Genomic DNA, 24,792 nt, shown 5'->3' on the forward strand with positions numbered 1-24,792 from the left:
AATTTATTTATTAAAAATACATTTTTTATTAGATGCAACATATACTGTGTTAAATCACGATAATTTTTTTAGCTTGAATCATTTCGCTGAAGTACCGTCCTTTGCATCAAATTATATACATCCATATATGCGTTTTATTGCATATCTTGTTGGTATAACCGCGGGTGCAATACTTCACGATTATAGAGGAATAAAACGGGAAATACCGACAGTATGTGATCTATATTATTTTATATATGGCATTTACAAAATATCTATTTTCAAACAAACTACACATGCCAATTCATTGCATTTTATATTTTATAGTTCTGGTCGCATGTATTGGTTTTTATATTGCCTTTAACTTTGACTGTCACATTTCAATTGTGGGCGCATAGATTTTTTATGCCATATACCGAGTGGTCACCTTTAGAAGGTGGATTTTGTTCATTCTATCAGAAATTACTATTTGCAGTTTGCACTTGTGCTACGATAGTTGTATTATCCCTTGACAACCGTTTAAGTATGTATATAATAAAACAGTTTAATAATTAACACTTTGTGAATTAGAGATTTAATTGTATTACATTTATCATAAGAAATATTATCAAGAAATTATAATTTCTTAAGTTAATTTAAAAAACTGCAGTATTTTTAATGAGTATGTATAATAAATCATTAATTCTCTAAGACAATAAAAAATATATTTAATGTATTTTTTACTATAAATATACATATTTTCCACGCAAAGTGTTAATATTAAAATATTACTTTTTGTATTTTAACATCTTGAATATATATTTCTTTTTTTACAGCATTTTACCACAAATTTTTGACACCTAATTGGGTCCAAATATTAGGAAAATTAACTTATGGAGTTTTTCTAGTGAGTGATATATTTCACATTTACAACAACGGACGAAGAAGAAGCGCTAGAATGTTCTCCAATTAAATAATAAATTACTTACAAAATTTAATGTGTATATTATAATTTAGTAAATATTTTTTGCGTCCTAGCAAAGTAGATATTTCATCTTTTAAAAACTTTTTCAATACAATTAGGTTAAATCAAAGACTATAATGTGATTACGATTTATGATATTGATAGAAAATTAGCACAAGTATTTCTTCCCTCAAAAAAAGCTGTCACTAAATGAATATTTAAAATATTTTCTAATATTATTTCTTATTTTTGAACAGTATAATATTATAAATATATGTAACTCTATGTATTATGTAATTATTAAACAATTAAATGCTCCAATTAAATAATAAATTACTTACAAAATTTAATATTATAATTTAGTAAATATTTCTTGCATTTTAGCAAAATAGATACTTCATCTTTTAAAAACTTTTTCAATACACTAGGTTAAATCAAAGACTATAATGTGATTACGATTTATGATATTGAGATGAAATAATAGCCATTGTAGCAAAGCTAGTTGTTTTACTGTATTTATTTAAACTTGCTTTATATTATAGTTCTCATCATGTAGTAAATAATCTGATTTTAATAAAACCTGAGATTTATGTTCTGTAAAATTAAAAAAGTTAAGAGTATAAATATATATTTTATACTCTTGTGTAATATTTAATTGTATTAAATCGAATTTCATTGATATTTATGTACAAGATTTAATTTTATATATTGGGCTAAAACCTTCTTTGTGTACTATCTCATATATGTGGAATAATTTTAGTGCAAACAGATTAGTTTGGATCATGCTAAGACAAGTTATATATATAGTTACATATTGCACGAGAACTGAAGTCAGCTAGCGATAATCGGTCGCACGATTAGATAAATATGAAGTAAAATGCATTTAAATTTCCCTCCATTACAGTCTGACCATTTCTCTCTGCTTGTTTGGTTGAAGAAGATATCCCTGTGCTATACCACATGTTAGACATCCCTGCCGCTTCTTGTATTTTCGAGAACACACATTCTCGGCGGTTAGTTTTCACTGATATCGATAATCTTTATCGTGCTCGCCTGAAAATTTGCATAAGAAGTATTTGTTAGAAAGCTCTTCCAGGAACTGTGACGCAGCATACCTGGCGCATAGTGATAGTGTATGACGACAGATCGTTGAACTCGAAATAACTGACGTGTTCAGGTAACCTTTTAAAATTTGTGCTCTCGATACGTACACATCAAATTGTTTTGAGATCATAAATCATTATTCGCGAGTGTGTAATAAATATATGGTATAAATATCAGATAAAATATACGCACGTAACGAATGAACGTTGTGTATGTTTCTCGCAGTGTCGTACGTATTAAGGAAGATAGACGCACAAGCAAGATAAAAGATAACCTTTTTCCCGATTTATATGTACATTTATTTGTTGATTTATGTAAAATTATATTTTTTTACGATAAGATGCACGTTATATTGTAGGATCGAGATATAAATTCATCGAAATTATACGTGTGTAAAATTTTTTTACCAAAGGAGTCGTCTCTCTCTCTGTCGGGACGCCCCTGAACGATTAGTTGCTGATTTGACTAGCGGCGCATCGATGGCGGAAGTGACGCGCGTCGCTTCGTTACGTTTACATTCTGTTCTCGACGTCGCGTTGTGCGGAGCCATTACCCTCGTCCGCGCTAAAGCATCGTGCCATATTCCCACTCGCGCCCTAAAATAGACAGCATTCTCGTAGTTTTAAGTGAAATATTATGAGAGTGAAGACCGAAATGGACGACGACGAAAAGGGGTAAGTACTATATTAGTACTATATTATATCGTGACCGTGCGCTCTCTTGTCGCCATCCGTCCCTCGGAAAAACCGCGGTGCACCATCGTGTTCGCGGGGCCATCATTTTCGTCGCGCGAGAGCTCCATTTTCGCGTCAGGTTATCGTTCGACGATTTCTTCGCTCGATCTTCCTTATTCCCGCTCTCCTGTTCGATCCTTCTCGCGACTCGCCGTGATATCCTCGTTGCCGCTATTGAAAGTTCTCGTCGAGAGATGCGCTGGCATTACTTTCTTTTTTTTTTTTTTTTCATGGTAGCGATGATGCGTGACTTCGCTTCGCCGTGAGATTCACCGGGTAAAGTCGATTCGGCTTATTCGCGCCGTCCGGTTTCGTTCCGTTCACTTTTTGCTTGCTCGATCCGAATATCGTGCGAAAATCTAGAGTCCCCTCCCTTTCCCCTCCCCTAACTATCATATAGGCGCATTCTTTTATGGCAGCATCGCGAAAGCGGTTCGCGAAAGCAGTCCCGCTCGCATTCGTAGGCTATTCCATTCTCTATTTTTATGCTCTAATTCCTGATAGACTGGATTGTTTGCTTTGTTGCCTGTCTCTGGAAGATCTCTGTGCCTCCGTAATTAAATGTAACAAACATATATGTAAAGTGATAAATATCTAGACGTCTATTGGAGTAATAAATCGAGTACCTTTGAGTTTGTTTGAATTTTTGAAATATAGTAAGTAGAGAAGGAGAAAGATGCAGGGATATCAATCGATTTTAATATTTGTATTCATCATTGATGTTATCATTATGTTTCATATAAGCAGCATATACATATATCTTTGTTATTATTTTTTTTTTGTATGAAAATTAATACACATACACATCTGTTTTTACAAATTAAATATTTTAAATTAAAAAGATTCTTTAAAAAATGATTCTTTTTATTATATATTATTTTTTGAGGCATACATACACACATACATAAAATATGAAATTGTATGCTTTTAAAAATTTTTATTATGATATTAATATTTATGTATGTGAATATTATTTCTCTATGATTTGAATTATTACATTGTTTAAATTGCTCACATTTTATAAAGTTTACATTTATGTAATAAATTTCTTTATTTTTATAAAAATACATATATAAAATATTATGACAAATATCTATAGTATATAATTGTATTCATTATACTATAAAAGTTTTAATTAGAATGTTAAGTTGATTTAGTATGAGTTTGAGAAAATATACAAATAAAATCCATATATGCCTTTTACACAATTAATTATTTTTCAAAAAAGTTTAAATTAAAAATGAAATAAAAAAATTTATTTCTTTTTATTTCAAAATAATTTTTTAAAATTAAAAGTATATGAGAAGGAAAAGAAGAATATGACTCAAGCTTCACAAATTTCATAAAATATTTTTGTTATCATGATGAGCATTCAAATGAGTTTATAAGATTTATAATGGTATATCTCATTCACAGATGTTATATATTACTTATTTATGCTAGCGTTATAATATTCTTTAAATTAAGTTATGCACATATTAACGATATTAAAAAAATATTGTTTCTTATCTTTCAGTAAATTGTTCGTTGGTGGATTATCATGGGAAACAACCCAAGAGAATCTCCAACGTTACTTCGGCCGTTATGGCGAAGTTATCGATTGCGTCGTTATGAAAAACAGCGAATCTGGGCGCAGTCGGGGTTTTGGATTTGTAACATTTAGCGACCCCGCTAATGTTTCCCTGGTTCTTCAAAATGGTCCTCATCAACTTGATGGACGTACAGTATGTATTTTAATCTCCCTCTCTTTTTTTTTTGTGAAAATACATGTGTTATGTATTTTCTTTGTAAACTAGATTTACAAAATAGGTTACTGAATAGCACATTTAATAAAATTACAATTACATAAGATTAAGACAAAATTATGATTTTATATGTACATGAGTATGAGAGTTAGATAAAACATATTTTGTTGATATTTCATATTATAGATTGATCCAAAACCATGTAATCCACGCACTCTTCAGAAGCCAAAACGTAGTGGTGGTTTCCCAAAAGTTTTTCTTGGTGGTTTGCCAAGTAATGTGACGGAGACAGACCTAAGATCCTATTTTACTCGCTTTGGCAAAGTTATGGAAGTGGTCATAATGTACGATCAGGAAAAAAAGAAATCCAGGGGTGAGTGTAAATTAATTTTTATATTAGGATATACTAATTGATACATGTTTGATGGTTTTCACATCATTATTTAAATAATATTTCTGTTAGTACTTCATATATTCGATTCTTACTCTTTCCTATGTTTAAAAATATGCTTTACATATCAGTTTTAAATTATATTTTTTTCAATATTGTATACATACATTTTAAGAATAAATTGTGAAAACTATTGAACAATATATCAAAAGAGCCTTAGGATAAGTTATTTTTTTGTAGTCTTTATTTATGATATTAAAACTATAGTCAGAATTCTTGAATCCTTTTTTTATAGAGGAAATAACATATAAGAGATTTTTCATATATTTATTCTATACATTCTTAATCTATATTATACGTGTAATATAATTTAAAATAATTTTACTGCACACATATGCAAAACGAATATGAATGTGAAAGAAAATTAAATATTTTTTGGTTAATATCAAAGATAATTTTGTGAAAGCGCACACTTTTTTGATCAATAATTCTGACTTTTTACTGCAGTTATCTATTACTATCGTATAATAAAAAGTAATATTAAGATCTCAATGAGAAATAACAATTTTTAATATTTTAAGCAGTTCATTTTCTAATCGTAAGATTAAATTTATAATAAAATTTAAAATGATCTAATATTGCGCAATTATTATGATATCCAGCTCTAACTTTTCTTTTGTAATACATCTTGTGTTCTTTTGCGAGAATTACATTACACATTGCAGTACTTTACTTACATTAAATTAAATAAAGCAGTTTATATATAATGTGTTTTGACTAAGTTTTATTAAATATAAGGCTATCAAATTATATGCTGTTGTAAGTTACACATAGCTTAAGTCTGCTATGTAATTAGTAAGCGGTCCCATTTTTTGTTAGATATTATGCATTTGATATCCTACTTTGAAATAACTCATTTATGTAATTATAGCTAAGCATCATTATTATACTTAGAAATAAGGTTGTGACTAGTATTTCAATTAGATTAGATACAAATATTTTTCAATTATTTTCAAATATTTTCCGGCTACATAATAGCTGTGTTTGTGTGTATGGTGGTTGCATTCAAGAAGTTGACATTTTGGCTTTGTGTGTGTTTACCTATTTTTCGGAATAAAATATTCTATTCTCGAGAGAGAAGCTTCTTAAAGTCAGCCATCATCAAAATTGTAGAAAATATAAGTTCTTAAATTTTTTTTATAATCTTATAAAGAAGTGGCACAACAAATGCATTCATTGTTTAATAATATACATATATTTTATTTGCCTCCTAATGCACATCATATAATATCATGGCATATAATATTCTATATATATGTGTGCATGTTATTGACATTGAATGCATTGAAGACAATTATTATAGTATCAGAATTTTAATACACATAAGCATGGGTTATAAATCTAACACACACAAAATAATATTTAAGTTTAAATCCTTTCTTTATCAAAATTGTTATCATTATCTGCGGCTATTTATCAAAATTTTTGTAAATAATGTAGTTTCATCTGTTTTAGATAATGTGTATTATAAAGATTATATATTAAGAATTGAAGATTATAGATTAAGAATTACAATTATCTCAGTTGCGTAATAGTATTCATATTAATAAACAAAGATATGGAAAATAAAGAATTAATTTTTAATTTGATAAAAAATTTAATACGTATATATAATTTTCGAACTAGATTATAAATACATCACAAAATATGTATATTATTATGGATTTTCTAATCTATTAATCAAGAAAAAAGTCACAACGATATTTCGATCTTATTGTGAGACAAACAAATTTGTTGAGAGGCGAGACAACGGGCTCAGCCAATAGTCGTACGGCACTAAAATTTCTCTTTCTTAATCTCTTGTCTGTTTTTAACAGCTAGTCTTTTTTATGGAAATACGCAATAAATATATTAGTTAATATATATATTTTAGCATTTTAAAAATTTATAAGTTAATTAAATTATAAACATTTGAAAACAAAATTTTGATTTGAACAGTATTGTACTGTATTGTATTGTGTGTGATATATAATACAATGAGACAATCATACACTCAATGAATTAGAAGAGAAATTTACATTGCGCAATATAAAAAAACGGTTATTTTATTAATCCAGTAATAGAAATGACAAAATTTATTATCTAATAAGTATTATAAAATTAAACAATATAAATATCTATTTGAGTTTGTGATTGAATATATTTCACACATTGTATTGTAAAAACTGCTTTCTCGCATTGTTCTGGCGAGCATTTTTTTGATTATACTTTCTCACGTTTGGACAACAGGATTCGGCTTTCTCAGCTTCGAGGATGAAGAAGCAGTGGACAGATGCGTCGCGGAGCATTTTGTCAACCTAAATGGAAAACAGGTATAACACATCAATACACCATCGCCATGTAACCATGATGCTGCACAAGACCATATATTATCATAACATATGATTTTGTGTGGCAAATAGAAAATAAGTATATGTATATGTACATTGTTAATGTATTGTTCTCTTGCAATTAGAAATATTACATAGGAATTTTAGTCACATAAATTATTTATTACTACTATTAATTCATACGAGTATTAGCATATATATAAACTATATATTGAATTGACAGGGAGATAAATATTTTTGTAATTTGAATAGTATTAAGTGTGAACACACACTGCTTTTAATATATTTATTATATAAGTATTATTATTTAAAAAAATGTTAGTTTATAATATAAGTATACCGTTATACTTATACCATATACCGTTTAATTAATGTGTATGTGACTTTGTATTTTATATGTGCAGAATATTATATTAATTAATGTAAAGTAACTAATTAGCCTAAAATATACAATAATTCGTAAAAATAATTGTAAATGGTAATATATATAATGCGCGTATACATATATTTCTAAACTTTATTTCAAAAATTTATTTTTAATGCGAATTTAAAATTCTTTTTATCATTTTTGATAAAAAAATAATTTAACAATACATTTGCATGATATCTTTTCTTTCCAGGTTGAAATTAAACGTGCAGAACCGCGAGACTCGTCCAGCAAGATGAACGATAGTCATCAGGGTCAGTGGGGCCCACCTCAACAGGGTGGTCCACCGATGGGAATGGCCGGGAATATGGGGCCTATGGGTGGCCCAAACGGGCAAATGGGTGGACCTATGATGGGAGGACCGATGGGCCCGCCTGGTAACATGATGCAACAATATCAAGGTTGGGGCACTAGCCCCCAAACTGGTGGATACGCCGGATATAGTACTCAGTACAATGCTCAAGGTTGGGGTGCACCACCGGGACCGCCTCAACAGCAACAAATCCCGCCGCCGCCGCCGCATCAGTGGGGAAGCAGCTATAACGTTCAACCTGCTGCAGCTACCCAGGGCTATGGAAGTTATGGTAATTTCAGAAATAATTGATATCCAAATATTTTTTTTTCACTTTCATATTTAAAAAAAATATATATATTAATCAATTACGATTGATCAGTCTTACATAATTTAATTGATTGTATGATTATCGAAAATTAATTAAACATTTTTCTTGATAATAATAATAATAATAATATCTTGTTGGTCGAGATATATAAAAATTTTACAAAAATTTAATAATATATTAACAAAGAAAATCCATATTCTTCTGTATGTTCTTTCAATCTTTTTTCTTGTTGAAAAAATATTAACAATCAATGTTTGATTAGCAAATAAGATAAAAACATTTTTATAGAAAAATTTATTATTGACCATGTTTTCTTCTATTTATATCAATTAACAAATTAAAATTAGAAGATCTTCTAACTCTTTATATATTAAATGATAAAATTTAAATTACATAAAACTTCTAAACATTTAACATTTAGCAGAAATGAAAATTATAAATACTATATTACGCTACAAAAATTTATAAGACATTAATAGATATTAGCAGTATTATTGAAATATTGGAGAATTATCGCTATATCTTATTGTTTATACAGGGTACATGAGACAGTGAACGAGGTTGATATCAATTTTACGTTCGAAAAATACAATATGACGCTGATGTATATATATAGCTAAAGCGCTACATTGGAAAGTTTTAAATCTAATCCGATTTTTCCAAAATTATTAATCTCAAGTATCAACTTCGTTTATATCATGCTCAGGAATAATAACGATAAGGTCTTAGAACTAAATATAACATTAATCCTGCTCCACTCCCTTCCACCTCCATCCTGCTTGGAGAGGTTAGAAGAAGAAAGAAAAAGATAAGAACATGAGAAATCTACAAATCGCAATATAATACGATTAATTTGCACAATGCCCCCTGGAGGTTAATTTCGAGTGAAAATACAATGGGATAATTTTAACGCAAAGAAAGTTAAAAAGTAATTATGTCAGTCCAGACTTATATGTGTTTTATTTATTATTATTACATGACAAGTATAAATTGTAACTATTTGATATAATAAGGTATAAAACAACAAGTTATATATTTATGTAAAATGTTTTAAAACTTTCGGATGTTTTTTTAATAGCAGATTTTCTGCTCAATGTGGAGTCGATTTTTCTTTAGCGAAAATATCGAGCTAATTATTATCTCATCTTTTATTAAATATCGCAAGTATTTAAATGAGGCTTCAGCATTTAGTTTGGATTGACGTAATATATATATTTCGTATACATATTCGAAATATTGGACCTCATAATCTTATCTATGTTTATGCTTGATTCTCTTCAAGTTTAGTCCTTTTCACGTCTCTCTGTATTGAAGTTTACTTTCCCAGATTTTTATACAGATTCTGCTTTTACACTAAAACAGTAGTTATAGTTTTTACTCTATTTATCCATAACATTATAAATTATCTCAAAGCACAAATTGCTGTGCGAAAAATAGTATGCTTAGATAGCGAATACTAATATTGGGTATGATAACATGTTGCTTATATTCCATAATAAATGTCATACTCATGTGTAATAAAATAAAGAAGCTACACACACACAGACACATACATGTATAGGCTGTTATAATTGATACTACAATTGAACACAGCAGCATTCTCTGCAAAAGCAATTTTCATATACAATTATTATCGTCTATCTATCGCTTTCTTCTTCTTCTTCTTTATTCACACAGTATTAAGAGAACCAAGCATGAACGTTTAAATCGCGCAAGAGATATTTTTATGCAACGCTAAAAAAATAGAGACACATCTTAAGATACTTTTAACAAGTTAGAGATAAAGATAATAGTAATATAAATTAAAAGAGTGCTATAAAAAAAGTGATTTGAGGTGTGACATGCGGTCGGTGACACGTATTTTGTGTGGTTGATGATCGCAGGTGGGCCGGCGGCGGCCGCTTCAGGGGGCTACGGGCCCACGGCGGGTACTGGCGGGGCTGCGGGGGGCGGGCCCGGGGGCTCCTGGAGCTCCTGGAACATGCCACAGAATGGGCCCCCTCCTGGGACCCAGCCCCCACCCCAGCCCCCTCAGCCCAACTCCTCGCAGCCCAACTCCAACTCGAACCCCTCTGGCCCGCAGGGTGAGTCTTCAAGCTCAGTCAAACAAACTCTCCTCTTTCCACCCTTTGGCATTGCAATTAGTTCCATTTTGACCTAATTTTGAACCTAGCTAAAGCAACGTAATTTATTTTTTTTACATCAACCTAATTTTATGTCTAGTGCCTTTGGAAAGATTAATGCGCTTCCAACGATTAGAATGTTTATCGTTATTTGTTTGTTCCTGATGTAATAGACTTCCTTCAGATCTCGCAACTGAGTTCTGTTAACTGTGTGAACGATTTTCGCAAATATAATTTAACAATTGTGTTTGGATTAGAAATCAATAATATTCTTAATGGGAGAACAAATTGAATCTTTATATCATTACATTTATTTATATTTTTATATTTTTTATGCATAAAAGATCTTGCGAACGGTACGATTTTGATAGTAACTATATTTAAAAAAAGTTTGAAAAATATATTAATCGCTTTTGCACAAATTATCAACATGTATAATCTTTTATTATATAGTGGTTGTTACTATAGAGATTGAAGGAAGTAGAATAAGATTTGAATTATTTGTATTACACGTTCATATAACATCAAATAATGTATAGGGCTCGGAAGTCACCGTATCTTACGTCTAACGTAATTTATTATCTGGGAGATACAAAAGTGGAAAACAGCGCGTAGATATTCTGCTCGAAGTTGAATTGTGTAGGGATAATGGAATACCCTCGTTGCATATTGTTCTCATCTTTGGGATCGAAAGCAACGCTTATTGTATATGCTTGACGCACTACTGCTTGCCGCTATTACCTATCTGCTTTATTATCTCATGTTTTTATTCGTTGGACGATATTATAGATTATGCTTCGAGCATGAGAGACGATAATTTCTGAGCCGTAACGATAAATTAAGATTATGTTTTTTTATTCAGGAATCCTGGCATATCCCGATACTCCTTCCTTTGCAAATTTTTTATTCTGTTATTGTTTTTTTACGCTTAACTTTTTACATGTAGATGATCGAAAAGCATGTACCCTGCCAGTACATATTTATTGAATATATATTTAACTACATTTATAATTGAAAGATTAGCATACTATTAGACACATAACAGATTTAGAATAGAATTTCCAGAAGGTATTTCTCTTCCAAAATCCGAGCATGTTATAAAACATAATAATCATTATATTTTATAAATATTAAAAATTTGTAAAAAGAATTGATATTTTATGATTATCTGTCATGTAGGATAGTAATCATGTTCTCCGATCTTTTATTTTTTTTACCGTTGTCCTATCTAATTAATGACGAATTAATGTCTTTTCTATTGACAATAACAAATATAATCCATTGTTAGAAATATTCATTATAATTATAATTAATCATGACGAACTATTTGCGTTAAGCTATAAAAATAAATTATACAGTAAAAGAAAATAAAGGTTATTACAACCCCGACATCAATTCGTCTTTGAAATCCTGAGTATCAGTATAATACTTTTAATATCTTCGCTTGTGTGTAATATATGTTTGTCTCACCTTAGTGCTTTTCATTGTCTACACACGATATGTGTGTATTTAATCATATATAAAACATATATGAAATAAAATTTTAATTAATCTAAATTTATTGTTGTGAAAAAATGCAAGTTATTTGTATACATGTGAATATATTTTTACGATACTTGTTATTTAACATAATTTTTTTATAGTTTTTTTAAAAATAATAAAGTGAAAATGATAATTATATTAATAAATGTATAATAACTCGAGAAACTTAGATGTTAAAGATATTAAAATAATTCGTCTGCACAATTTACTATCACGCTAGATGATTGTTATGGTTATTTGATATAAAATGCATGTGATTATATAGCGATTATATGTTTTAAACGTACATTGTTTATTTATTGATTTATAAAAATTGTGAAATTGATATATTTTACAAATTGACTTGAAAAAATCTTTGATATTGTTATAATTATACATTATTATTATATGATTCTAATTTTTTATATAAAAATCAATATTTGAAGGAAATAAGATTAATTAGTCGAACATCTATAAATCAATATATATCGATTTTATTATCTTGATATTAAGGATAGCAAAGTTAAATATATATATATATATATTCATAAAATTTTTTATATGCTAGGTGAGATAACTCTTTTTACACACAAATGTTTACGAAATAAAATTTTATTGTTTTTAATATTTACGAGGATATATTGATATAAATAATGTTCATATTGTTTACTAATAACTTAATTTTTTTAAAGATCGCATTTAATTATAAGAACAGACTTTTTTAAAGAGACGATTTATTAGCTCCTTTGATTTTTCAATATTATAATGTATAAATAATAGTACAAAAAAGTATATATCGTGAATTATACATTGGAAATAATTAACTGCAGTATTCTCTTTAAGCACAATTACGTTTTAACTTATTTTTTTATATCTTTTTATTAAATCGTTAGAAATTAGCTCTTTTTTAATCTGATTAGATGAATGTGATTATTTAATGTTATGAACGAATGTTCCAGGTGATATGTACTCACGGCAGAACACTGGCTCAGGTGCACCCGGGTCTAGCAGCAGCATTGGAAATAATTAACTGCAGTATTCTCTTAAGCACAATTACGTTTTAACTTATTTTTTTATATCTTTATTAAATCGTTAGAAATTAGCTCTTTTTTAATCTGATTAGATGAATGTGATTATTTAATGTTATGAACGAATGTTCCAGGTGATATGTACTCGCGGCAGAACACTGGCTCAGGTGCACCCGGGTCTAGCAGCAGTTCGGCTAAGACTCCAGATTACACTGGGTACTCCGCGTATAGTAATTACGCGGACACCACTTATCCTCAGCGTTCGTATCAAGGAGGAGAAAGCAACCAAGGTGGGTATGCCGCCAGCGCTCCTAAACCCGGTCAGCAAGGCTTTGATTTCAAAGAGTGGCCCACCTCATGACCATTTTAATTGACTCATGGTGGAGAGATGCGCTGAATGGCTTGGCCTTGCTCGTGGGTTATTTCTTACTTCATATTCAAGACAACCGCAAATTGTATTTGATCGTGAAATCTGCGCTATGATGTGAGACATTCCTTGTTGTTTTACGTCACTTATCTACTTACTATGCGTGTTAAGAATGTCATTATTTAGAAAAAGTATCTTGTTTAAGGAATTATGCGCTACATAACATATTTTTGTAGAAACTGTAAACTAGAGTTACGCGCGCGCGCGCAATTAGAGTTGTAAAATACTTGCTGAAAAAGTTGCTAAAATTCGCCGGCGTAATTGATGATAAAAGACGCAAAGAATGTCTCTTGTTCAAGCCAGTATGTCGTTCGCGAGCGGTCGTATTTATAAATAAATATCTTTTTTGATAATACCGAAGTGCAAGCTTGGAAAACGGAAGCGTCAAAGAATAGAAGGGATGTTTAGGCTCTTTTCAGATATTGATTTTTTTTTATTGATCGCTCGCGAGAACGGCCCATGATCTTGTCAGATAAAAATAAAGAAATAAATTCTTTTAAAGTTACATTAAATAAAGTAGAACAAGCAGTTCGACAAAATTAGGATAGACACCCATGATGCAAGCGAAGTTTGTATGGCACTAGGATAGAGGGAAGAAAGCGCGATGTAGAAGTATATTGTAAGAATAATACATAATATGAGCGGATTTTGTAGAAAAGAAAAGTAAATGAGTAAAGTAAAAAAGCGAGCGTAAAGAGTCAGGAATGCTAATCATTTAATCGATATAATGGCATTTATTATGGAGGTGAATAAGATCTCAAGTTGGAGAGTATTTCTTCTCAGAACAGGCACAAATTTCGATGCTTGTTCACCTCCTGATCGTTAGCAGGCACTTCGGTAACCCAAACGATAAGAATAAACGAAAGAAATATTTAAAATAGTCTCTGATGGAAAGTCAGCGCGATGACTTGCACATTCGAGACACTCATCCCTCCACGATCTTGTATTTATTAAATAGTTGTTATATCGGATATATAATTGAAGAAAAAAAATGATAACAAGAATAATTAATCAGATAATTAAGTAAGATGATCACAGGCTGACCTACGACTATAGAGAATAGTGTAAAATATATAGATCATTTTAATATGGTGTATTGTATAATCTATAAATCTTGACACACTCTCAGCAGGATGCAGTTTTTGCGGGCGTCCTTTTTTACTTTTATGTCATATCACTAGTAGTATCTTAAAAATACGTATTTCATTCTCAGTTCCTTTTTTCTACTTTTTCTTGTTTACGACTAATTCCTTAAATTAGTTTAGCGACTGCTTTTCTACTCTTCCAAATAATTTGGAAATAATATCAATGTGCGAAAGGGAGGGGATAATAAGAAAAAAACAAACAATCAGAAATATTTTTACAAATTGTATTATAAGAACTTAGTGTGGTCGTCAGACTGGCTTCTGTTCGGCCATACCATAATGCACGTGGAAACTGGTTTATTTTTTACCTCCGATTTATAATAGCTATTATTAGGCACGTTTAAGGCTACGATTATTATTGTTACTATTATATATAATTAATTCTATATATTATTACTACTATATATACAAATATTATTATTATACCTACTCTTATCACTATTGCTATTGCTATTGCAAGTACTACAACTGCACTATTACTACTACACTATTATTATTGTCGACGATAATTACGAAATATTGTACGATGATGTGCTTATAAGTGTTTAAATTTTAGATGATTAGAACAAGATCATTGATGGATAAGGTGGAGGGAAGGGTATATTGTAATCGTGTGGATATATCTCGGTAGGGGACATTGACCTGAAAAGTTTACCTGATTAAATATATGACTTAATTATATTTACTCTGTAGGATTTACCATAGATCTAAACAAGGAATATTTCGGAAGAGTGCTCTCGAAATGCTCATATTTAATTACCGAGCGGGTCGCGTTGTGTCTTATTTTGTCGATGATAGCGAGTATTACGCTAATATATACATATAATTTACCACAAGTAAATAGACTTTTTATCACATAAAAGTATATAATTAATAGATTACAGTTACAGAGAATCGCAATTTTGTTAAGTATCGCAAATCTGATCTCATATAATGTAATTTATCATTGTCCATGTTCTTTTTTTTTGTTTATCGAACACAACAGTATAAGAACTATTATATCTTAAGTGCAAGACGATCGACTGTTATTTTTGTTTTCCTTTTTCGTATCTTCTATTGTTCGTTTCGCATCATTCATATATGTTCCATTTTACTGTTTGGTATATATTCTGACAATAGTATTGAATATTATAAATTCAAAGCTGTAGTATAAGCTAATTTTTTTATTACAATATCGGTATTAATTGATATATCGAGTTCAAATATAGAGTCAATTTGCATTTGATTAGAAATCAAGTATAATAACTTGTTTTTCATCTGCGCAAAATATATCGCGGAGGGAAAACCAGTGTTGTAAATCGGATGAAGAAAAATGACGAGCGAAACGTTAACAAACGCGACTCGTGTAAACTTCTGGGATCAACGCAATAACACATTTAATTAAACACATAATAAAACGAAAAAGCGATTAGAGAGCTCAATCAAACAACTAATTTTACACATTAATTATTATAGTAGGACAAACACGTACAGATAACATATACACTTATGAACACTTATTCACACGTACATACTTCTATGCGGATAAAAAAAAGAAAATTAATTAACTTTTCGGCAGCACGTAAAACTGCTTTTTATTTTAAGTGACATAGAAATGCATTATAATTATGAAATGTCACAAATTTATTCTGTTTATACGCATAAGAACAGTCGTAAATAATATGTCGCTATTATTTTCCGTTCCATCTCTTACAGATTGGGTTAAATGACGTTATTTATCCGTTTATAACAACCAAGTATTTTATCACTTTTCAATTATTCTTTTTGCTTTTACGAAATTTAATATTTTGCCTTTACGAATTTTAATGTTTCGTCCTTTTACGAATTTTAATATTTCAATATAAAATAATGATGTTATATAAATTAGCAATGTGAAAAGCTTTAATTGATTATTTATTTAAATTTTCATTTGCTTGTATTACAGAGAGAGAATTTTAAATTTTAAATGGATTATGATTATTCAGAACTAAAAAGTTAAATAGACTATATATTATTGAATATTATTATCGAATATTTAAACGATAAAAAAATTTATACAAAAATACATAGTTGAAAAATGACGAAACACTTTATTGTTCAGGATAAATAACGCGTTATTTAGCCTGATTTGCAAGAAAGAGAGCAGCTAATAATAGCGACGTGTTTTATGTCTATAGCTGTTTTTTACAACTTATTTTATAAATAATACCTATAAATAATGATGCAAATTAAAAAATAGTATATCAATTATATTATTACTATTAATATTATATTTCTTACTATTATCGATTTTTAACTAAAGTTGAAGCGTGAATTTTAAAGTCTTTAAGTGTATGCGAGGTATATTAAGGAAACTCGGTTATTACATTTAATTTGTACAAAGCACGTAAATATAATCGATGCGTTTGTTGAGAATTGGTATATAAATGAGCTAATTAATTTATAATATTAACGAGTCTCAGACGGATAAAATAAATTTAAATACTAGTGCGCGGGGACGGGGAAGAGAGAAAAAAAAAAGAAAGAACTACAAAGATTTAATAGTTGTCTTTGGCGGGATTGTATATACATACATTTTAGACTTTACGGTGGTATAGTTTTGAAAAATGCGCAATGGAATTTAATGGAAAACGTATAAAAAAACGAAGGCAAGATGCTTAGAGCGGGGGAGGGGGGGATTTGCAAAGTTTATTTTAAGTCGTGGTAAAAAGTTTTGGAAAATGATAAAGGTATCCGAACGTCGCCTTAATAAGACGCGTTACACTCTCAGTAGGAAATTTACTCTACTTAGCAATAGAGCAAAGACTCTTTGTTATTCAATTTATCGTCAAACACGAACAGCACATCGACTGCGATAGTGGATACCTCAAGATATTTAATTGCTCGCTTGATCAGAAAGACATGCACGGTGAAAACTCGTATCATGATTATGTTTGGACCTTTTTACGGATCGGGAATTAAGAAAATGTAAGTCATCTTTAGATAGAAGGGCAAGATTCTATTCGAATAATATTGACGATTACTCTAATTGTACAACAGATAATATATTTATATTTAACGCAATATTATTAGTATTTTTAAATACAGAGATGACGCATCTAATTAATGTAATAGGTAGCATATAGAAAAGATGTACTTTGATTCTAGCCGTTGTTACTATCTGCCTCATTCGCGGTTACGCGAACTGTACGGCTTGCTCTCAGGGTTGTTGTTGTTCCCTTTTTTTATTATTGTTTCTGTGCGAGTTCTTTTTTTCCTCCCTATCTTATGTTCATCTACTTTTACCGAGTTGTATGTATTTATTTTTTTTGTCTTTTAAGCAGGCACTTACACTTTATGTTATTCTGTAAAGTATCCCGTAAAGAAGCCCTAGGTTCAGTATTGAAATATCTTATACACGATGCTTTTCACTGTTAGTCATCCCTGTTTAAATAGACTGAGGCATCTCTCATTTTTTTTAGAAAGTTAAAAAGTTTAAAAAAGTTTTTTAAAAAGTTATCTCAAAATAAAATCAACGTATCCGATATGTGTTGGAGACCGTTATTCTGTATAATAATCACGACTTTGAGAAACGAGGAAAAAATGTCTCGAATATTATCATTTTTTTTTTAGTGTTATTTTCTTATAAGTTTTCATTAAAAATTGAAAGTTAGATTATTCTATATGCTCTCTCAGAAAAAGAGCATTGGATTACAAATTTCATCGGATTTGCTTACTTTTTTTATTGATATGTATACACAAAATCAATTATTCTAATTTTTGATATAATTTATGATGTAAGTGCATCGCCGATTCTAAAAAACATTTACGCTTCTTGTCTCTTTTACTTAATATTTCGTTTTTCAAGTTACGGAAATAAAAAATTTTGCAATTATTTTTCACAAACAAACGAATGTCTGTATATGCCTCTGCGTTTTTCATGCATTTTGATGATTTTGTATTGATTTTTATACATACGATTAATAGCGAAATATAATATAAAAAGGAAATAAATTATGAATATCACAGCCACTAAGTTAGATCGTTGTGTTTTTTCTCTATTAACTTAATTAGATAATGTGTGGATTGATCTTGTTTATTCTATCACTAAATGCATAGTATGCGGGTTAAGTTTTTGCAAGTTTTTGCAAGACTTTAAGTATTTCGATATTTAAATAAATCCTTAAATATATAAATATAATTCCCGGGGACGTCGCGAAATGTCTGTTTTAACGTTAAGCGCATATTTTAGCGTCCCGCACACTAAAAAGACTGGTCGTATAATTAAAGATTACACTTAACTACTCTTATTATTCGTATCGTAATCTATTGTGAAAAACACTTTTTATTGATACACATGAGTTTTTCTCCTGCCGTTTTTAACTATTAGTATATGTCTTACAATTAGTTGGTACCATATGACAATGTATAATCATTGGCTATTGCATTTTTATCAAGCGATTATTAATCCTTGAAATCGCGAACATCGCGCAGTTCCTCTTCTTTATTATTTATAATATGGTTGCACCATAATCTCGGACAGAATCGCATATTTTAATGGCAAATAAGTGAGACCGATAGATAGGAAGATGGACTTTTCTTTCAAAAACAGTGTAAGATCTACTGAAAAACAAACATCATCGTGTAGTCGCGATAATACAAGTTCTAATTGAGAAAGAACAAAGAATACATTCTTAACAATAAGGTTGTTATGAAATCTAAACTTTTTGTCAAGTTGTTTTGGGCAATTAATCGGCAAACAATTTTCATCGCTTTCGTATAAAATCAAAAGCAAAATTCGACATATGATTCTCTCTCTAAAATTTCAATACATCAAACTCTCATTAGATTTCTTTTTTAGCCATATTAAGACGATATGATCGGATAATAAAGAAGAGGTCGCCGGTATATTGTACTCAGGTAGTGTGATAATCGCCCGTGCGTGTTGGGCGCGAGTATAAGGCAGTAAAAATAATAATTTCAAACGGAATTAATATAAGAAATAAATGTGTTATATACACACAAAATATTCTAAATTACGTTTATATAGAAGCAGTTAAGGTATTAAATTATAATTACAAAGTGATTTTCTCCTGTGAGTCTGATAGAGCAAGGTAATCATTGTCTTAAACAGATATAGTAATGCGAAAACACAATGTAGGGATTTAAACAAGTGAGTTTCATATAAGAAAAATTCTAAAATATATATTTATGTTAAGATTTGCACAGTGATCGAAAAATATTTCAATGTTACGAAAGGAAAGAGCAAGGAGGAAAGGATGGATAGTCGATTGGCGGGATAAAACATACACATTTATCATACACTATTCTTTTACACGCATCATACACACAAAGAATCCGTAAATATACACAGTACTAAGAAGAAGTGAGTATATCGGGAGAGTGATTAGCAATTTTTGATAAAGACCACGAGTGCATTAGCGAATTGGACAAATTAGCTAGAAGATGAAATAATTAAATAAAGTTCTATAAAACATGTAATTATTTTGATCAAATCTCGAAACATAAAATCGAGAAATTAATGATTCTCAGATACTACTAGATCGTTATTTGAGAGCCGCTAAAAAAAGAAAAATAATATAAAGTTGAACATTTTTAATTTTTTGAACGCGGAGGGAATACCAACGATACCGTTTACTTCGCTCGCAAACGACCGAAAGGTTATTTTGATTTTAGTGGAATGGAAAATTCCTACAGTCGTTGACATGCTTTAAAATAAATATCTCGCACATGGTACGATGAGAGAATCGATCGATCTACTTTTATCATATTTTAGTGTGAAGTAATAAGGTAATAGACGTAAAGTTGGTAATGATTGTAACGATAATAAATGAAATTATTAACTGTAATAACATGACCTGTATACTCGTAAACTTTTAGCATTGTATTGGTAAGGTCGTGTGTCCCCTTACGAGCTATAAACGTGAATAGAATAAAATAGAGAATAAAAAACGAGAAAAATTTATGGTAGTAAGTTTAGTAGTATCACAACTGTGCCGCATTTTTTTGGCTCTATTTGCATATGCGATATGCGATTTTTTGAAAAAAAATACGATGGGTATCTTATAACGCCCGTCTTGAATAATAAGGATATACTTGTTAAATGATATCTTTACGCTCGCGCGCTTTCTATCCCTCTTATTCCCAGTGCCCTGAATTTAATGTCTCTTTGTGTTGAGAGAGGATGTTCGACTTTCCACTTTGACATTGCAATGAAATATTGCTGTAAAACGCAAAAAAACTTAGTGTATTTGATTAATAATAAATCAAATTGTTACGACTAAAAATCAATGAGTGCATCGTAAGTAAGTCTAGAAATATTTCGCACAAGGAAGATTCAGGTTTGCGACGAATGTTCGACAAAAATATTCCATCAATTTTTATCGATCTTATTCCGCTGCAGTATCAATATGAAATTATTCTCAATCAGTTTGTTACGCTGCAGACAATACGGTAATAATTATACCTTGCTTTTTGGCAAAAAAAAAAAAAAACTTGGCATTTATAATACGCAAATATATAAATTTTTCAAATTTTAACTGATATAAAATTAAGTTTATTATATAAAATAATATTTAAATATTAATCTCTAGTCGCAATTTCAGACGAAAGTTCCAAAAGCCGCGCGAATAATACATTGTCGGATTTCATTAATATTTATATTTTAAGCCATACAATTAAACTTTAAATTAAAATTAAAATTATTATATTAAAAACAGAAAAAACTTACCAAAAAGGTATTTAAAAAAAAATGAATATTTTTTGTTATTTATCTTGTTTTTATTTTTCTTTTTTTAAGGAAGAATTGTTATATAAAAAATATTTAAGACTTAAAAAAGCTTTAATGTTCTTGAAAGCTTTTGAAAGTTTCTTAAAATATTTTAAAGCTTCTGCAAGTTTTTATGTTTAAAATAAAATTTGTATTTAATTAGTGCTAAAAGGTTTAAAAATGAGTGATTATAAGATTCTCATGAGATTTGAAGTCGGACATCCTTTGAACAGCACTTAGATGTACGTTCCAGGCCAAAGCGCATGGTCTCTGTTTAAATATTTTTTTTGCAAGAAAAAAACCAAAAGCTACGAATTGAAAAACAGGATAGGATAAAAAGAGAGGAAGGAAGGATGTAGAAGCTTGAAGTGAAGAGAGAGAGAGAGAGAGAGAGAGAGAGAGAGAGAAAGCGAGAGAGAAAACGAGAGATCGAACGAGAGAGAGAAAGAGAGAAAGAGTGAGGATTAAAAAACAAATGAAAGAGATTTGAGAGCATAATTTTTTTCGTCGCACTTGTGTATTAATGATAATGATTAATGAATGCTAAATAATCAACATAAAAATTATGTTGACAAGAACACTATTTACATGCTATATACTCTATCATGTATCTATATATATATATATTCATTACGACATATGTGTATGTACACGCACTCGTATGTCAGTTCGTGTAAATGTATACCTTTAAAAATATATGCGTATTTCGGTAGGGGCTATAAGTATTTTTTTAAAGGTATGTACATTATATGCACGACTATTTGTGCACGCGTATGTTCGACATATACATATATGTATACCACACACAGGTGCGTACATATATATATAATATCTAAATACATACACAGTCACTACATACCAAATACATACACTATCCTTTTCTTTTCGTTTGTTGAAAAGAAGAATAGACGAAATGTTATCGCTGCTGTTGTCGGAGTAATGTTGGTTGCAAGAATATTTCTCGTCAATCGTTGTAGAAATAAGGTTTAGGCTATTCGACGACGTTATACGATCAATCCAGATCGATATAACATGCATAAATCGAGACTGACGCTTTCAACTTGCTTAATTGTAGACGATTATTCTTGTTTAATTATGGAGATACAAGATAGATGGATGTATTTGAAATTGAGATTTTAGTGAATGTGTGCGTAGGATAATATACGTATATAGAAGAATAGACAAATATAGGGAAAATCGATCTCTTGTTAGGGAAGTTGGATTCATCTGTCGTCTTTTCTATATCTTTACACAATGAATCGCATTCAAGATATTTCTTGCAACTGAGACTACTGAAGTTCGAGGTAGTAGAAAGACCTGTGACGTATTATATTTGGAAGGAACAATCGAAACTATTGCCATTGTCTATTATAAACATCATTTGTTTTAGAATCTCGCGATATTATTTGACACGTCACATTTGCGATTGCGTCGTTGGTATATATATATATATATATTCCAATCGACCTGTCAGAGTGTATTCTAACACTAAGCAAAACTCGAAAGTAAATTCCTTGAGAACCAGTCGGAAAGTCTTAGTAACATGCAATTAATCCGTTCTCTTAAGTAAGCCAGTCTTTAAGTCACTTGGGACCCGAAAAGAAACACTTTCTTGTTTAAATACTAGTTAATTAATTAATAGTAACTCTTAGAGGTATCACACAGGGCCGAGTGGGAGTATCACGTGTAACACAATATTTGATTCCGTTTGAATGATAAATAATTAAGTCTGGCACACACGTTTGCTTACATAACATTGCCAGGACGTAACAATAGATCGATGTAAAGCATAAACTAGTTGTAATTCGTAACTTGACTAATTGACGAAAGAACTGACTGCGCGACGAGGGTTTCATATAATTATCGGATTTATATTTAATTAGATTTTGGTTATATTATATATATACTATATGAACTTATTCAAGGATAAAGATATGGTACGTGTAAATTTTATTCTACGATATATAATATGTCAAAAATGTGCGATGATAGCTCGAGTAATGCATTTCACAGCTTAATAAGAGAAAGGATAAACGAAAAGTTGTGTGAATCAATAATTAATCATTTGTATAGAATGTCATGGTTGATGTTAGATGGTACGTTCAATCAGTAATTAAAACGTTATGGGAACTTAATTAAGGAACTATTACTAATGGCTAATTAAATGACCAATCGCGATTACATGTGTGCGAACAAGAGAGTCCTATATTATCATACAATGGTTGGCAACTCTTTAAATCTTTAATAAAATATCTGTATATTTTAATAATAATATAATGATGTTCTCTAAAATAAAGTTTGTACACACAATACATATTTATGTTTATTTTATTATAAAAAATTTATTTAAATTTGTTTTATTTAATTTTACAGATACACTTTGGTATGGTATACACACACATACTTCTGATCAAATTTTTTCAGGACTCGTTAATTCGAAACTTTGAAATTGCAGACGAACTTTTACGGCGAAAGTTGTAATAAAATTTTTGACGGAGACATAGCAAATATCTGTGTATTAAATATAATTTTTCATATATAAAGACCTATATGAGCCAAAACGCCAACGTAAACAAGTTTTTTTTAAATTTAAATCATTATCGAGACGTTTCAATCGTTTATATTATATTTCTTAATCTTCTAAACTCTACGAAACATTTCAGGAAATTTAATAATATGAATAAAATTTTATATTGCTTATATATGCACATCAACATCATTTTGACTCGTATTGATCTTGTTTATATTGCTTTTAAATAAATGAGTTATAAATTTGCGATGCAAGTATTTTCAAACATCTTCGCAGTATATTTTATTTTTATTTATGAATAAATTGACTTACATTTATACATGTGTGTATTTAATTGATTTTTAGTTTTAATTTTTAATTTTAAAGTCTATACAATGTTGCCGACCATTTACCTAGCTCGCTAATATGTCGAACCTTTTGCATTTAATGAGAGTTCTTTACACTTGTGATTCGGACGCGACGCAAATGTGACATACAGGAAATCAATTACACACATACATCGTCTTCGTAAACGCTTTCATGGCGAATATATGTGAAGATTTATATACAAGTACCGCTTGGAGAACTTTACTGATTAGGACATCGCGTTTTCTCCTATATTGGTGGGATCGTACACATCATTTTACTAAGCAAACAATGGCGGATACATTAAGTCGAACTATATTGACAATGAATATAAATAGTATTTACGAATCTGTATGCGCATGTACTAATTAGATAATTGTTCGTATTTTAACGAGAAATATTTAATGTTTGATGTTTTTATCCATCACAAACACACACACACACATACACACACACACACACATTATACATGTGTGCGTAAACATAGAAAAATAATCACAGTGGAGATATCGATTGACCCAGCGAGCCTAGGGTCGGTTGGTGGTTGGAACGCATTTTCGGACATCGTGTAGCGCGTTTTGCATTTGCT

At 29.9% G+C, this 24,792-nt stretch overlaps 2 protein-coding genes across 5 annotated transcripts in view; both read left to right on the top strand.

Annotated features, from left to right (window-relative positions):
* The first annotated feature begins 50 nt into the window (after window positions 1–50).
* On the top strand, window positions 51–931 carry LOC115235697. The gene is made up of 3 exons (XM_029807635.1): window positions 51–211; window positions 307–502; window positions 795–931. The coding sequence occupies exons 1-3, from the start codon at window positions 128–130 to the stop codon at window positions 929–931; spliced, it is 417 nt and encodes a 138-aa protein (XP_029663495.1). The 5' UTR covers window positions 51–127.
* A 1,529-nt stretch (window positions 932–2,460) lies between these two features.
* LOC115235712 (heterogeneous nuclear ribonucleoprotein 27C) overlaps window positions 2,461–24,792 on the top strand; it is a 35,552-nt gene continuing 13,220 nt past the window's right edge. The window contains exons 1-7 of one of the 4 annotated variants that reach the window (XM_029807655.1): window positions 2,461–2,700; window positions 4,277–4,484; window positions 4,692–4,878; window positions 7,186–7,268; window positions 7,907–8,297; window positions 10,220–10,420; window positions 13,143–13,298. In XM_029807655.1, coding sequence (XP_029663515.1) covers window positions 2,663–2,700; window positions 4,277–4,484; window positions 4,692–4,878; window positions 7,186–7,268; window positions 7,907–8,297; window positions 10,220–10,420; window positions 13,143–13,298 — 1,264 coding nt within the window. In that variant the 5' untranslated portion in view covers window positions 2,461–2,662. The remainder of the gene's footprint in view (window positions 2,701–4,276; window positions 4,485–4,691; window positions 4,879–7,185; window positions 7,269–7,906; window positions 8,298–10,219; window positions 10,421–13,142; window positions 13,299–24,792) is intronic. The other 3 variants (XM_029807657.1, XM_029807656.1, XM_029807658.1) reach the window with 3 other exon arrangements.

Source organism: Formica exsecta, unplaced genomic scaffold (assembly GCF_003651465.1).
Source record: "Formica exsecta isolate Colony F162 unplaced genomic scaffold, ASM365146v1 scaffold233, whole genome shotgun sequence".
In the NCBI taxonomy this organism is placed as follows: Eukaryota; Metazoa; Arthropoda; class Insecta; order Hymenoptera; family Formicidae; genus Formica; species Formica exsecta.